Raw genomic sequence first — 16,125 nt, forward strand, 5'->3', positions numbered from 1 at the left:
AGAAGCATTTCCACACTCACAAATGTCCCTGTGAGGCTGCAGCAGAGGCTGACCTTTGTCAGATATTTGTTAACACAACCAAGAACAACACAGGTATTAGAATCAGGTGTCAGTATTTACATTACACAAATCCTTTAATAACCAGCATCATGGAACAAGGAATGGATGGTGAACTTGTGATGATACCTGAACAAAAATTTCTTCATCTGGTCGAAAAGGAATGCACATGAAGACAATGTTGGGGGGGGGGGGGGGGGCAGTACTGAGATTAGGTTATATATGTATTGTAATAATATACATTTGCATTATTGAGCTTGCATGCCCCTAAAAAGAAAATATCAGTCCAATGGCAGATCATATACAAGTTTTATTTGTCATGAAAATAGATACATTGTTGAATAATCCATTGTTTTATAAGTACCCCGCGTGCTAACTGATTGCACCACTGGATGAAGATAAACCTAACTAAATTTGGTATTATTATTTAATACAGCTTTATATGTTGGTGGGGATACTGATACAAAGTTATGTTGAACTTCGCAAGGTGCTACTATATCTATCATCAATGCTCACTTGGAGATATCCCTGTGTATAACTTCATTTGTAGCAACCAATGACATTTTCCATTGACATCTGTGATGAAGCAGATTTTAGAATATATTTTAATCATTAGGCTATGTGGGAAGAAATAATAATTCATTAATATTATTAAGAATAATAATAATATTAATAATAATAAACAAAGTTTTGAGCTTAATTCTGTCTATTATGTAACTTCATCAACATCAGAAATTATTTTTTTGGTACAGGTGCTCCATGTTGTAAAATCCACTGACAATCATGTCCAATCCTGGAGTTGCATTGATTGGTAGAATAAGTGTTGAATAGGAATAAAAAAGATTCCCTATGCTGTATCTAGTTTCCCACCATGGTGTACAAAGGCTACATATAAATGTACAGTATATAATTATACACATTTTTTTTAATGGTAAAACTTGGATGCTCATTTCAGCCCCCAACTTTACAACACATTGGCTATTCTTTGTTGTTATAAGCAAACACTAATAATCCAAGATGTTGCAGCTAGAGCTGGTGGTCTTATTAGACCTTAAATCCATTGTCTTCTAGGTATGGTGTTAGGTCAGTGCCTCTGAAATAAATGTTCTTTTAATAATGTCTATGTTCCCATTGGGGGGATTTGCCCTTTCTATATGTTCTAGGAACCATTGTCACTGGCATTGATAAAAATTTAAAAAAATTGTCACTTGAACGGGACACTTGTTTCAATGACAACTATCTAAAAAATGAGTTCCTTACTTTTTAAGATTTTGTGTATTTTGTATCACTGTTTATCAATGCCTAATGTTTTGTATTTAGATATACTCTGAAAGAAAATAATGCATTTTAGCATTTGTTTTCAATATTGTTATTATTAATCTGATCAATTTAGACAGAATAGCAAATGATGTCCCCAATCTACACCTCACAGAGAAATACACCTTCAGTGCCACGTCATAGTCTTAGAGGGCATTTACCTCTTTTTTTATTTTGGCCTTGGAACTTCTTCATCAGAATTAGGCACGTCAGGATACAACTGCATAGAAAATTCCTCCTTTCCTCTAATTTTATCCCTTCCATTTGTCACTCCTCCCTTTTCATCCCAGCACTCCCCTTAAGCAGAAGCAGCAGCACTCCCCTGTTCCCTGTGAGCTCAGCACTCCCCCCTCCCTGAAACTTGTCTGTGAGTTCCCTCTTCCCTCAAGCTCAGCATTCGTTTGTTAGGCACTCACTGAAACTTTGCCTCCCCTCCTGCCTGGGATACAGGGGAGTACCATGAAGATGCTGCGGGGAGACCTCCCGCTCACTCTACTGCACCTCTTTCTTCTTTTAGGGGGTGGCACAGCACAACAGCAAGGGCAGGGGCCCATCAAAGTACCCCCAGAACCAGGCACTGGACCTAATACCAGTATCATCATCCCAGAGATTGAAAGGACATCATCTTACCAAGGTAATAACTGATAAAGTGCAATGCTGTCACCTTAACATAACTTTCCTAAAAGTAACTTTTTCAGTAAACTTTTCAAAACTTATTTTTAAAACAATTTGTTTTTCCGGGCTGTAAAAACCTAATGATCCTGTTTCATTTGTTTACTGCCTCTATAAGTTTTACTAGACTTTTTATTCCGTCTTTAAAAAATTTGATTTTCAATAGGTCCCAAGCTTTGATGCATGTCCTACAGCAGATTATTACCATTAATTATAACCAATAATTATTTGCAGTACCCACACAGACCATACTTTCTAAAATTAGCTATTTGTCTATAACAATTTTACTTTTTTATTACATTTAATCTTATTGGTTTTCAATAAAATCATAAGAATGGAATTTAACTGTAATCCAAACTTTTTAAGATCATTGATAGGACCCAAGACAAAGCAAACACAGTGACAGAATAGTCTGACATAATATGGATCCGTAATATGAAATACAATATAATGGATTACCGTATGGCACAGAAAGGTAACAGTGGGAGGGGCAACAGGAATAGGAGCTTTGCCACAGGACAGTGGGAGGAGCCACAAAACAATGTTTAAATATTTTCCTGTATGAATAAAGAGGTGGAGCGTTACATATAACTAATTATTATTAAAAAATAATTTATACATATTATATGGAAGGATAAATATTTATATCATTATATATTATGCTCAATTTTAAATTTGATTCATTTATTTTGACTTTATAAATTTTAAATGATTTTTAAATTAATAACTGCCATTTGGAGTAGTACTTTTTGCACTAAAATAGTTTTTTTGATCATTTGCAGCAGACAAACAACTGTTTGTTTGACACTTGTGCACATGTGACACAATTTGCAATACAATTCTAGAAACTGGCATATGTCTTTACAATGAATTATAAAAGCTGAAATGTAAATGAATGTAGCATTTTAGTGGATGCTCTAATTGTTGCAATTTGAAGTATATGAAGGCATCAGCCTCTTTTTACGCTCATATGTTTATTATGTGTTTTGTTGGTTGCACTAGGTATAGTATGTATGCAATTAAATACACATGACTTGTTCATAATATGATTTTAAATTACCAGAAATTATACAAATGTAATAAAAAAGGGCTATAAAGTTCAGAATCCAATGGACCTCCAATTGCTAGTAAAATCTAGAATATGCAGGCTTGATATACTAAGACTTGTTGTTCCTTAGGATCTGGCAGGCCGCATTTTACTTATCTTTAGTCTAAGGATATTCAGATTTAAGCTTAGTGATGACAGTTTACCAATAATTAGGTGGCTTTTGGTTACCTTTGGTTTTATTGAAGTAGTATGTGGCCTTTAACATTATTAATAATAATAATGAGCTTTATTTATATAGTGCCAACATATTACACAGCGAGGTACATTAAATATCAGTGTTCTATGCTATGTGTCACGTTCCCACGTCTGGTAATGGCAATGTATTATGGCTTTTTCAATTAGATAATTAGAATATCTTGTCAAGTTCTTATTGTGGTTTGTCACGGAGTGATATCTCTTATCAGGTGTGTAACTAGAAACTATCGGGCCCTTCTTCAAAATATTGGAAGCGACTTGGATGGAAACAGCTATCTCACATTGCAATATGTAATAGAATAAGCCGTCTTATTGACAACTGACAAAGTGCCCTGGGGGTATTGACCAGTGAAGACACAGTGTGTGTGCCTGTCTTTCCTTCCATACTAACATTAAAATTGTATATCATGGCCTCTTCTGCCTGCTACTTTGGACCGGAAGAAGTGGTCAGCCCCTTATATATTCTCACCTATAAAACACACCCTGCAGCCATCTGAATATCCCTGGAGGATAGCAGGCCAGGCCCATAGCTATGTTCCCTTTATCATATCATCTAACCCTTCATTAGATTTTGGAGGGTTGGAGTCACACGATCCTCTGACCAAGTATATATCTGTGCAACAAGTGCAAAAAAAGATTTATTATAATTTACATAAACATATACTGTATATCGTCCCTTTCCTTTCATGCTGTACTATTAGGACAAAAACTTTTACCTTCAACTGTTTATTTAATACAGAAACCTTTAAAGTGTTTAAGTCCAGTAAACTACAACAATACTTTATATACATTACTTTTTGCAATGACTACACCACACTGCTGGTCTAGGTTTTCTGTTTTGGTAAATGGACTCAGCAGTGGGTGATTGGCAAATAAATTGGTTTGGCTAGAATAGACCTGGAAGAAGATTTTTTGTTAACTTAAATTTGTATAGATTTGTATTTTTATCAGCCCCAGTGTTTTACTCACTCCTGCCAAAGAGCACAGCCAGATCTCTAACCTCACTCTTTTTAGTTAAAGCAGTATACCTTGGTCATGGGCCTGCCCAAGCATGTGATTGGATAATGAAGCAGCAGCACACTGATGACATCATCATAATACGTTCTCTTCTCAAGGTCTCTGTTAGACTGACAGCACTAAGGAATGCAATTGAATATGACTTTTATTATAATATTATATATTATATTACTGCCCTTTCGTCCCACTGTTTGAGTCTTGATGTACTAGTAGTTAACAGTGGCTAACATACAGAGTAATTTATCCTCTATTTAAAAAGAATTTTTATTTAGTTATTATAGTACTGAAATAATAATCAGTTTTTACGTTAAGTTTAAGTGTTAACAGGATACATAGAGAATGTTTTGGGATAACGTTATCTTTTAATGGTTTGTTCAGTAACATAATGGTTACAGGTAGTTCCTGAGTATGTTGGACATCCAACATATGGACCACTCCTAGATGCGAGCAGGACCAAGGCTTGAGGGGGGAGGGGGCGGTTTGCATGACTTGCAGAAGAAATCTTTTGCTAAACACAGCTGTGGTTGTGGGTGATCCTAAGAGCTGAGCTGTAACATCTTGTAACTCTTTATAGACCAAGACAAACTCTGCAGTTGTTTTTTTTTTTTTTTTTTGCATATCAAAGTACAGCTTGTTTCTGAAGTTAATGAATGTCTAGGCTCTATTAAGTTTTTTTTTTTACTTTTTTTTGCTTACCGGTAGTTTGTGATTAACCTCCCTGGCAGTAAGTCCGAATGTGGCTCGGAGCAAAAAAAACATGCTGAAAGCGGTAACCCCGAGTCACACTTGGGGTAGCTAAAAACATTTTAAAAAACCACTTACCTGGTCCCATCGGCATCCTCCGGCATCCTGCACGTCGGATCCCATCCTCAGGCCGCGTCCTCTTCTTTTGATCTTTCACTGGCGAGTGCACTGACGTTCCCCGGGAGTTTCCAGGGACATCGGTGCATGTGGGAAGCGTGGCAATTTCCATGCAAAAAATTTGTACCGCTTTTGGCGTAAAAATACAGACATAATCATACCACCAGGGAGGTTAACTCACAGTGAGGATTTTATACAGTAACTGACTCCACGCTGCCTAATAATATGTTGAGAGAAACATCTGTCCTAATTGCATTTAATAAAAAGATGTACCTGTTTCACTTACATACAAATTCAACTTAAGAACAAACCTACAGGGGACTACATGTATTTTAAAATGTTATTGCTAATTCACGCTGGAAGTGAGATTGCAGTGTGTTTACCGCCTCCTCCACCCCATGTGGAATGAATGGGGGCTGCAGTTAGCGGTACTAGTACTAGAATCAGTCACTAATGCCAGCTTTTATATGTGCATATGATGGTTCTTTTTGAACCAGAGCTGCCGTGTGAGTGGTCCTGAGGCTAGATTTGTGCGAGCCGCAGGAGGCCGCGCACATTCACACAATAAATAGGCAGGTGTGAACCTGCCCCCTAGACTTAAAAATAAATTGAACTATTAATAAGGTAAGAGTAATGGGCCAATATTAGAAGCGTGAAAATCACAACAGGGCCATAGGTGCCTATTGGGAAAAAATCAGTTTGTTATTTACACCTATATGATGTTCCCAAAAGTCCTGTGTTGGGTGCAATTACTGTACCCTCCTTTTGCAAAATACTAGTTGCTTGGCAATCATGCTTGAAAACTTTTTGAGTTACTAAGCTGAAACAAGCATACAAATAAGAAGAGATGTTCTGATTTCATTCTGACTGGCAGCATGCATATTCCATGGCAATTTCTCCAGATTTACTGAAACAGGTGGATTAGCATGACTGTTAGGAAACTAGTAATTCCAGAAGATCAGAATGATCATGTCTCTAAAAGCAGGATTCCTTTATATGCAAGCCTATTTGTGAATTGTATGTCTCAGAAGAGTTTCTATAACTTTACTCATGTAATTCAATCCAACTTTACTCATGTAATTCAATCCAGATGTAAATAATTGGGTTTAAAGTTTAAGGCCATGTAACATTAGTTCTGCCTGCACTGGCAAGGAATTTCTCAAGCCAAGTATAGAAATTTCTGGTTGATGCTATTTACTAAAATCATGTCAGAAATGTGCACTGTGTTTGCACTAGGATGATGAAAGTGTAACAGTTTCTGTTCCTGGGTAAAAAATAAAATCATCAACTTTCTGTATGGGCCTGACTTTTAAAGGCTCTTCAACGCTGAAGAGGATACATTTTCATCAGTGAAGTTGGGTGATCCAGCCAACCTGGAATGGATTTCCTAAAAGTAATTTGCTATTTCACCCAGGTTCACAGATGGAAGTGTATTCTCCCAGTTTTGGGGGGCTTTAGTAAATCAGGCCATTTGTTCTAACACTGTCCCAGGGCTTCCTCCTCTGTCTAGTGCCAGCAGAATGGAGAAGAAGTCACATCATTCTGCTTGTTACTTGTGAGCCAAGGAAATGTTTTATAGTTTATCCTTTTTTACAAGTTATGCTATGGTGACACAAACCTTTCTAAAAGTCCATGCCTTGCAGGCAGATACTTAACATGTATGTGAATTGCAATTTATTACATTACTGTTTTCACTTCCTGTTCCTGTGACATCAGAGCAATGTTGGAGTGGTTGTGAAATGGCATGAAAACAGTAATAATACTCTGACATAGGTTCTAACTCCTGCCTATTACAGGGCAAAAGTGTAAACAATGTCTCAGTACATCATTATAATTTTATAATACTGGTATATGTATGTATTAGGATTTATGGATTATGAACAAGATACTGCACGTGTATAAACTAAGAGTTTTGACCTACAAAAATCATTTCCATTTATACTTGGTTCACACCAGTAGATGGTGCTGTGTCTTTATGTAAAATGTACAACAAACTTTTGTTATTTGATATTAACGAGTTTGTTACACACTTTACATGAGCAGACTGGGGTATCTACTGGAGGTTAAGTACAACTTAAAAATACAAAATAACCTGTAAAAAGTGAAAAAAGATAGATTTAAATAAATGTTTTAAAAATGACACTCCAATGTCATATTTATTTGTGTCACTTTTATTGATTGATTACTATTTTGAATGTTAGCAGTAGCAGAGTGATTATTATTCATGTATATACATTATTTGGAGGAGTGCTGTTGAAGGGAAAATCAGAGTTTTGAGTAAGTAATGAGTTTTGAGTAAGTAAGTAATGATTACCCGACAAAGGTTCCTACTTTTCCCTGTTTTCCCTACATTCTGTGCCTCTACTAAAGAGATTTTCAACACTTCCTGTCCAGACAGGAAGTGAGCAAAATTATCCCCAAAGGGAAAACAATGACTGCAACAAATAAGCTTTGGATAGAAATGGGCTGTTTTATGAAAGTTCCCATATTTATGTCAATTGTCAGCAGTCTGCTTTAGTATGCGGAAAGCCACCATAAGTAAAATTTAAAAAATTTTATTTTGTAGATTACATCAAGTTATACGCATGGAAAAAAAGTGGTGGCTGTATTCATGCAGTTATGGGCCAATAACTATGAATGATGATGATAGCTGTCAGTAACAGATAACACATGCTATAACTATCTATATGCTTATATTATTTAATTGTAACCACAAATACTAACATTTGTGCAGTTTTATAAATGCCTTTTGTTTTCTTTATATTTACAGCTAATTTTTAAGTGTACAGACCAAATCTGTGAATTTTCGTATAGCAGATCCTTGTTTGCCTTGCTCGAGTTATTCCTTCTCCTCTTCAACATACTAATGAAATTATTAAAAAGAAAGCTTTCAGTTTTTATTACTCGTTTGCATTTAAACTTATTGACAGCATCACTTTGTTTCTGTACTTGTCTATTCAATAGGAGCAGATAATGGTCCGTGGGAGGGTGCTGTACATTGATGCATGAGATGCAGAACTTTTTTTTAATTAAAATAACAAATCCAATGAATGGAAGGAGTGGTAGAATGGTAGTTTAGGCTGGATAAACACCTCTTGGATTGTAAGCCCTTTGGGCCAGGGTGCTCTCCTCCTTCTGTGTCACTGTCTGTATCTGTCTGTCATTTGCAACTCCAATTTAATGTAGAGCCCTGCATATTATGTTGCCACTTTATAAATACAGTTTAATAATATTATTAAGAATAATATTAAGAAGGAAGATGATACTGGATGATCTCCAGCCAGGAAATGAGGCTGACTTTCTGCATTTTGTGACATTTACAGTGTGCAGTGAAAGCATAATAAGCAATTTCAGTATATGAGAGTGGAACTGAAGTTCCACTTTAATATGCCCTGTAAATACCTGTTTACATTTAGTAATGTATAAGATTTGAAGATGCGCTGGAGAGTGGCCCAGGAGTGCATAAAGGCAATTAAAGTTTTTTTGTCATTTCAAGGCTTACAATAAACATAAATTGCCACAATCAGATAACATAAAGCCACCTTTTCTTTTTCAGACTGCCCAGTGGATATCTTCTTTGTTTTGGATACATCTGAAAGTGTTGCGCTCCGTGTGAAACCATTCAAGACTCTGGTGACTCAAGTCAAGGAGTTCACCAAAAGATTTATAGATAAACTTACAACAAGGTAAAGACTTCAAGTCATTAAATTACATCATATTTGGTATACATTTCTGCAATACAATATTTCTAGACATGTATTTTTTTTTTAATTTATTGGAATCTGTCATGAAGCAAAATAAACATGATATACTATTTCTGCACATTTGAGACCTATAGGAGAATAGAAGATAGGTTTCTGATTGCTGAGTAAATGGTGTTACAGGGCAGTAGAGCTTCTCATTTTTTTAAATATAGAAAAAAATTCTGCACTAGTTTTTGTTGCATATGCAACAAGATCAGTGTTTTAAGCAATTTTAAAACTAAGGTATTTGCCATCTTTTGTTTAAAAATCTGATACTTAAATATAAATTTTGCATGGAGTCACAAAACTTTATGTTTTGTGGTTGGACAATGCAGACATTTTTCAAAAGACTATTTACAGTAATTCAAATTCACTGAAAAAAATGATATATATTACTGGAGTACACAATACTCCAGTCATGTATTTACGAAATGTATAGTTTTGGCTCCTTCCATTGTGTTTGCTTTAGCATAGAGGGTGAGCAATATACCTCTTCACATTTATAAAGTTTTTAATTAGAGTGGGATGTTAATAAGGGCTTAAAACATTTCTCTTATTGTAGATATTATCGCTGTGACCGCCACCTGGTATGGAATGCTGGAGCTCTCCACTACAGTGACGACATCATTCTAATTAAGAGCCTGTCAAGCCTGCCCCAGGAACGCGATGATCTAAAGAAGAGAGTGGATCAAGTTGAGTACATTGGCAAAGGAACCCATACTGACTGCGCCATCAAAAGAGGCATTGAAGAGGTCCTAATTGGGTTGGTATAATTACTTGTATTAGATTAAGTAACTTTTTGTATTAGTCTTGTTTCCTAAGCCTAGTACAATCAGCATGCATAGATTTGGAGATTCTATACAGACATGTAATGTGTATTTGCTCTTACAGGGGATCCCACCAGAGAGAGAACAAGTATCTGATTGTGGTAACAGACGGTCATCCCTTGGAAGGCTATAAAGAGCCATGCGGAGGTCTAGAAGATGCAGCAAATGAAGCAAAACACCTGGGCATCAAAGTTTTCTCAGTTGCCATCTCACCAAACCACCTGGTAGTATTCATTCATCTGTATTTGTACAGGTTACATTTTATCTAAGTCTTCATATGGGTAACAGTCTGTGTTTCTTTTTTTAGGAACCACGTCTTAGTGTGATCGCCTCTGATCCAAACTACCGCAGGAACTTCACAGCCACCAGTGCTGCCGGTTTGACCGATGATGAGATTGATAACACAATTGATACCATTATTGACACTATTGTAAGTAACTAGTTATGGACATGGTGTTTTATATGATTCAGATAACAGGCATTCACAGGAAATTTTGCTTAGCCAGGAATCAGGTATATAAAGGCAGAATGAAGCCCTAAGCTAAGCACCAGCTTCCCTCATTCTTCCCCATCCCATGTACTGTATTATACTTATCAGACACCAATTGCCCACAAATGCATCCTGTTTATTGATAGGCAGGTGCACTTAGGGTTTCTAAGGTGCACTTAGGTTTGTGGATGATTTAAGTCTGATATATAAATATTATTGTTATTAATATCCAATATTTATATAGCACCAACATATTACGCAGCTCTCTACCATAGTCATAAGTATATGCAGTATTACGATAAACTTCTTTCTGCATAACTGTTGTGGTGAAACCTACAAATGCATCTTGTAGAGGTACAGCCTAGGTTGTAGTTATAGTACATATTGCGGTTTAACATTTTGCCTCATTTTTATATTACAGCATTTCAGCTGTATGTTTTATTTTGGATGATTTTGCATTGGAACTATGCTATACTGAATTGCCCATATTAATTAAGTTTTTATTTTTGTTTTCAGAAAGCTAGTGGTGAACATGGGGTAAGCAATGCTACAATTTTAAATCATATTAAGCACACAGAACACTGGATTATACCATTATTGACTCTTTCTTTTTCTCCTATCTTTGCATGGTACAGTGCTGCTCTTATGAGTGTCAGGTAAGGAAATAATGTAACTTTATGGAATGCATCTTCTTTAAGCAACTTTAGTTCTTAATGATTAAAATTTTGTTGTCTTCCTGCAGCCTCGTCGTGGAGAACCTGGACCACCTGGCCCACCTGGCTATGAGGTAAGGAAGTGTTGTTTTATATAAGGCTAGTGATTTAGATGAATAATACACATTTGGATGAATGGGTTTTTTTTAAATAATGTTCTAATGTCCTTGTAGGGAGAGACTGGAAAAACAGGACTTCCTGGGGATCGTGGACCCCCTGGTGACCCCGTAAGTAGAACATTTTTTCACTCTTAAGTAGACTCGGTAGGCATACATTTTTTAAATAGTAAATTCACACTTAGCAAAATTTAAAAAAAAATTGTTGAATGAATTTGGTAACCAAGGTACAATCCTACTTCATCAAGTATAGCAAAGTAGATTCCTGACTCCACCTATTCTCTAAACTCCTTCTCTAGAAAAGCCAGATCGAAAGCTAGATGTTCATTTTTACTGTGAAATTGTTCAGTTTTTGTGTCCTTTAAATTTACCAAAATTATAAAGTATAAGGAAGAAACCTAAACAATATTTCAAATTTATTCCAACGGGATTTGTACAGTTCATGGTGTAAAGTAGGAATGTTTACAGCCCCATTTCAAATTTAATAACAACATGTCAAGTGCAACATTTTATAGAAACTCATTAGAAATAATACTTGATAGTACTAAACAGATAAGATCAATAATTTGATTGATAGCTATGACTGTGCCTTTGTACTGTTTAATTACAAAAGCCACCAACATATTCATCATAATCACAAATGTACCTTGTTTTATGATATAATCTACTGCCTGAAAAATATGTGCCATATATATATATATTTATATTAAATGAAATATATATTACATTTCCTTTGTGTAAGCATTTATCATAATTGCCTAAAGATACCATAAGACAGCCATATTTTACGCCAAGATTTGATTGGCTGGATGCCCTTCAACAACAAAACTTTTAAATTTAAACTTTATTTTTTGAGGAGAGTGAAAAATTCTCTCTTACACAAATTTAGAAACACATAAATAGTAAGTTCAGACAGATCCAAGGATTAAACTGAATAATCCAACAAGGCAGTGCTTTTTATTAGGTCACTATGAATCGAATTGCTTCTTTACACCAGTGCATATATGAGACATAAAGAATATATAAAACATAAGACTATTATTTAGTATTTTCATTCCAATGATTTAGTTAAATCCATTTTTTGATGATATACAATTCTTTTTTTCTGTAGGGTCGTCCTGGAGACATTGGTCCTGTTGGTTATCAGGGAATGAAGGTAAGTATGCCATTCCAGTTGCCTATATTGTTTCATCATTATGTTTTTACATTTCACAATTTTTAACTTTGCGTTTCTTTTTTTAATAGGGTGACCAAGGTGTCAGAGGAGAAAAGGTAAACGTTTATAACCTCATTTGATGAAAATAGAAAATATATAATGATCCAGAAGAAGTATCAGTAATGTTTGCACACTACACGTAAGCTTTTACAGACTTCTGAGACTTGCCACGTCATAGAAACATCAACAAAATTTTATGTGTTTACACCTGTTTAATAAAATCTTTTTCATTTTATTTGTCTTAATAGGGTGCAAGAGGAGCAAAAGGAGCAAAGGTAAGCATTATTCTTCAACACACTATTCAAATATATAAGATCATGACCTTAAATTTAATTATATACGTTTAAACTTACCTATTTCAATGTGCTTGTATATATTTCTATTCTGCTAACACCTATTGCTTATCTTATAATAAAAATTGTATGTTTTATAAATAGTCATGATAATCTATGACACTGGCCACCCATCAAGACACATCAACCTAATACATTTGCATTTTACCTATAAGTGCTGCCTTACTTAATTACAAATGCAGCACTCACCCCCTTAGGGGCAGTAAGTTAGTAACTGGGATTGTCCTGGTGAAGTGATTCCAAAAACTAACACTAGCTCAAAGATCTTTTCTTTTTGTAGTTTTATTATAAATCTCCAGAACACAGGGGAGAGAGGATAATGGTAGCTGAGCATCACAATTGTCAGTCCAACATTGAAAGCGTAATGCAATAGGCAGTAGCAATCAGGTCAATAAACAGTATGACACGCCCAAAACAAAGTGAGAAATTGCCCTAAGCTACTTGTCTTGAAATTTTCCTTAGGGTTCGTAGCTTTCAGCCTTAGCCTAGCGAGGCCAGAGAGGCCTTTATGAGACTCATATGAGCTAATCCTTGAAGATAAAGGCTTTAAAATATTGGCTGAAGTCTGTAGTGAATCCTAATATCCTTAACTATATAAATATACTATAAAAATAAATAAACTATATAAATAGCTCCTTATATTAGGTTACAATACTTATGGATGAGCCACCTGAGTACCTTGAGAGGTTATGTGGGAGGTGACGGTTGTCTTTCTAAGACAATTAGGAAGGCAGGATTAGTTATGGAACTTTAGGTTCACATGCTAAATTTTAGGTCCTAGCATCCTATTGTGCCTTTCCTTTTGTAGAAATATAAGATTTATTCTCAGCACAAGTTTACGATACCTTGGAGCTTACCTCTAATTTGAGAAACTATTCAGAAGTGCCTGGTGTCACAGTGATTTCGGGTGTCAGTTAAGCTGGTCTCCTATCAAGCAAACAATATGTAGAAGCTGGGTTCCAGTGTAGGCCAAATTATGATAATTCTAAAACATTTAACATTTAGGTTACTGAAAGGAACAAAACAGAGCACACATTTTCTATGTTGTCTTTCAAAGCAGTATGTCTTTTACTACAGTCTGCATGTTATTTAAATGCTGAATTTCAGCTGGTTTTGTGCCTAAATGTTTTTCTGCTTTCACATCTTAACGCTTTAAACAGTCAGATGTCTCCCCCTCTGTCATTTCTTTAAGTATAAGTCTGTGTCATCCCACTCCTGAATTTTTGATGTTCTAACGCTGGTATCTTCTATTCGTGTAGGGTGAAAAAGGCAAAAGAGGAATTGATGGCATTGATGGACAAAAGGTCAGTGCCAAAATAATGTCTAGACCATTGGGGTTATTTACAGCAAAAGTATGGCTGTATAACTGACGTGACAAATTAATATTATTCATGCAATCATATGTGTAGAAAACACATCATCCTTTGTATAGGACTCATTTTTACTTTTAAAAATGAACAGTTAATACATATATTTCTTATCCATCTACAGGTTCTTATACTTCAATAGTTTCACATGCTAGATCTCAAGATAGATAGCTTCAGGATTTCACCTTTGACTTCTTTACTTATATGTCAGATTTAAGAGCACAGTCATTGATTCCTAGAATGTATTTAATTACTTCCAAACATAAAATCTGCAATTAGCCACACATGGCAGGAAAACAGTCATTTGTCAGTTCCCTGTGCAGAAATTAGGTACAAAAAAGTACAAATGAGTACATGTTTTGTAAATGAACTCCACACTGCACATATTCAAACACATACCGGCATAAATTAGAAATTTACTTTTTGGTATTCATTTTCTATTTAATGTTTTTTTGTTTTGTTTTTTTACATAGGGAGATGATGGAGAGCCTGGTTTCCCTGGGTGCAAAGGATCACCAGGTTTTGAGGTAAATATAACAATTTGTTGTGATTATGTATCAATTGTAACTTTGAGGCAAGTATACCTTTATCAGTTCAGAAGCTGGGAAAGTATCCAGAAGAAGATTTAATCTTGATATATCAACTGAATAACCTATTATGACCAATTATGCAAAGGGTGGGGATTGTGTTCCACCTTCAGAAGTTGTCAGGCACAGTATAGGTTTCATGTGACTGTGGGATTAGATGTAAGATTATACAGTACATCACTATAGTAATTGAAGCCATTGAGCACACACTTTCATATTTTACATTATCTGTTTTACTTGGCTTCAAACAAACTGATGCTCAAATTAAGATGGCATTGTCCACTTTGATAAATGCTGAATATAAAAAATATTGCACTGTGTTGGTGTGTAGGTTGCCATTGCTTTCCTCCCAAATGGAAAATGCTAGTTCTTTCACTAGCCCGCAACAAGTATGTTGTTGAGGAGGTTTGCACTTTTTCCTTTTTGTATACTTGTTCTTGGTAAGAGTCTAAATCCAGGCAAAATTCATTTTTCAAATGAGTTCGACAACAACAGCCTGTGCATACCTCACAGTACAGTTTTCTTTGTACTTTCCTGCTTCTCCAGGCACACATGATTAATGAATTATTTTATATTATTTTATATTATATTTTTACCAATCAATTGTTCTTAGGGTTAAAAATCCAAGCCTCAAAAAAAGGTATACAGCGCATCCTAAGTTTTTTATTATATGGCCCACAGAATAAGCAGATTTGGCTGTAAATGATTTGATCCACAGAGGGTATTATGGACCCATTTATCCGTTCCTTCATTCCCCTCTTCCTTGGCTGCTCTTCTAAACACAAAACTGGAAAAATTTTACAACTTTTTAGGTACTGTGAAAACCTTCTACTACTTACATTTTATTGAAAATTTCATCTTGCTTCATATATGCTTACTTTTAAGGAGGAAAACAAAAGAAGATATCATTTGGTTTATCTCTCATTTTGACAAATAATATTCCCTAGACCTTAGGTTCACCTTTGCTGTATTTGTCTATTAAGGGCCTATTCATAAATATTTTTTTGCTTATTTTCAGGGAGAATCTGGGCCCCATGGTCCAAAAGGTGATCCCGGCTCATATGGAGCAAAAGGAGATAAAGTAAGTGTTAGCGGGATAAAGGGAAATCACTAGATAAGAATAAACAAGAACCTAATGCATTTAGTGTGGGCACTTCTTACATAATAGTGTAAAAAAAAACAAGGGTTATTGTCTATAGTAATCAACTAAATGTAACATTGATGGCTTTATTTTGCCTTAAAAATGAGAAATGAAATATGATTGGATGTCAAAATTTAGGAGCTTTGGAGATACCTGTCAAGATACAAACACAGGAGCTGCTATTTCAAACTTGCAAATTTTCTCTTTGAAATGCAAACTCCAAACCTCTAATCTTTATTGCTCTTCTCTACATGTTAAATGATTAGGGTAGTATAAGTATGAGTATGACATGTATCCAGATGCTTGTTCCAAGTCAGTAATCCATTAGGCAGTAAATCAACCCTA

General features: G+C 35.3%; 1 protein-coding gene across 1 annotated transcript in view; it reads left to right on the top strand.

The window, feature by feature from the left end:
• Positions 1 to 1,721: 1,721 nt before the first annotated feature.
• The window catches only part of COL6A1 (collagen type VI alpha 1 chain), a 36,065-nt gene continuing 21,661 nt past the window's right edge, over positions 1,722 to 16,125 (top strand). The window contains exons 1-15 of the mRNA XM_072418458.1: positions 1,722 to 2,008; positions 8,784 to 8,913; positions 9,533 to 9,733; positions 9,862 to 10,021; positions 10,105 to 10,227; positions 10,804 to 10,824; positions 10,923 to 10,943; positions 11,030 to 11,074; positions 11,174 to 11,227; positions 12,228 to 12,272; positions 12,362 to 12,388; positions 12,581 to 12,607; positions 13,945 to 13,989; positions 14,526 to 14,579; positions 15,658 to 15,720. Coding sequence (XP_072274559.1) covers positions 1,834 to 2,008; positions 8,784 to 8,913; positions 9,533 to 9,733; positions 9,862 to 10,021; positions 10,105 to 10,227; positions 10,804 to 10,824; positions 10,923 to 10,943; positions 11,030 to 11,074; positions 11,174 to 11,227; positions 12,228 to 12,272; positions 12,362 to 12,388; positions 12,581 to 12,607; positions 13,945 to 13,989; positions 14,526 to 14,579; positions 15,658 to 15,720 — 1,191 coding nt within the window. The 5' untranslated portion in view covers positions 1,722 to 1,833. The remainder of the gene's footprint in view (positions 2,009 to 8,783; positions 8,914 to 9,532; positions 9,734 to 9,861; positions 10,022 to 10,104; positions 10,228 to 10,803; positions 10,825 to 10,922; positions 10,944 to 11,029; positions 11,075 to 11,173; positions 11,228 to 12,227; positions 12,273 to 12,361; positions 12,389 to 12,580; positions 12,608 to 13,944; positions 13,990 to 14,525; positions 14,580 to 15,657; positions 15,721 to 16,125) is intronic.

Source organism: Pyxicephalus adspersus, chromosome 7 (genome assembly GCF_032062135.1).
Source record: "Pyxicephalus adspersus chromosome 7, UCB_Pads_2.0, whole genome shotgun sequence".
In the NCBI taxonomy this organism is placed as follows: Eukaryota; Metazoa; Chordata; class Amphibia; order Anura; family Pyxicephalidae; genus Pyxicephalus; species Pyxicephalus adspersus.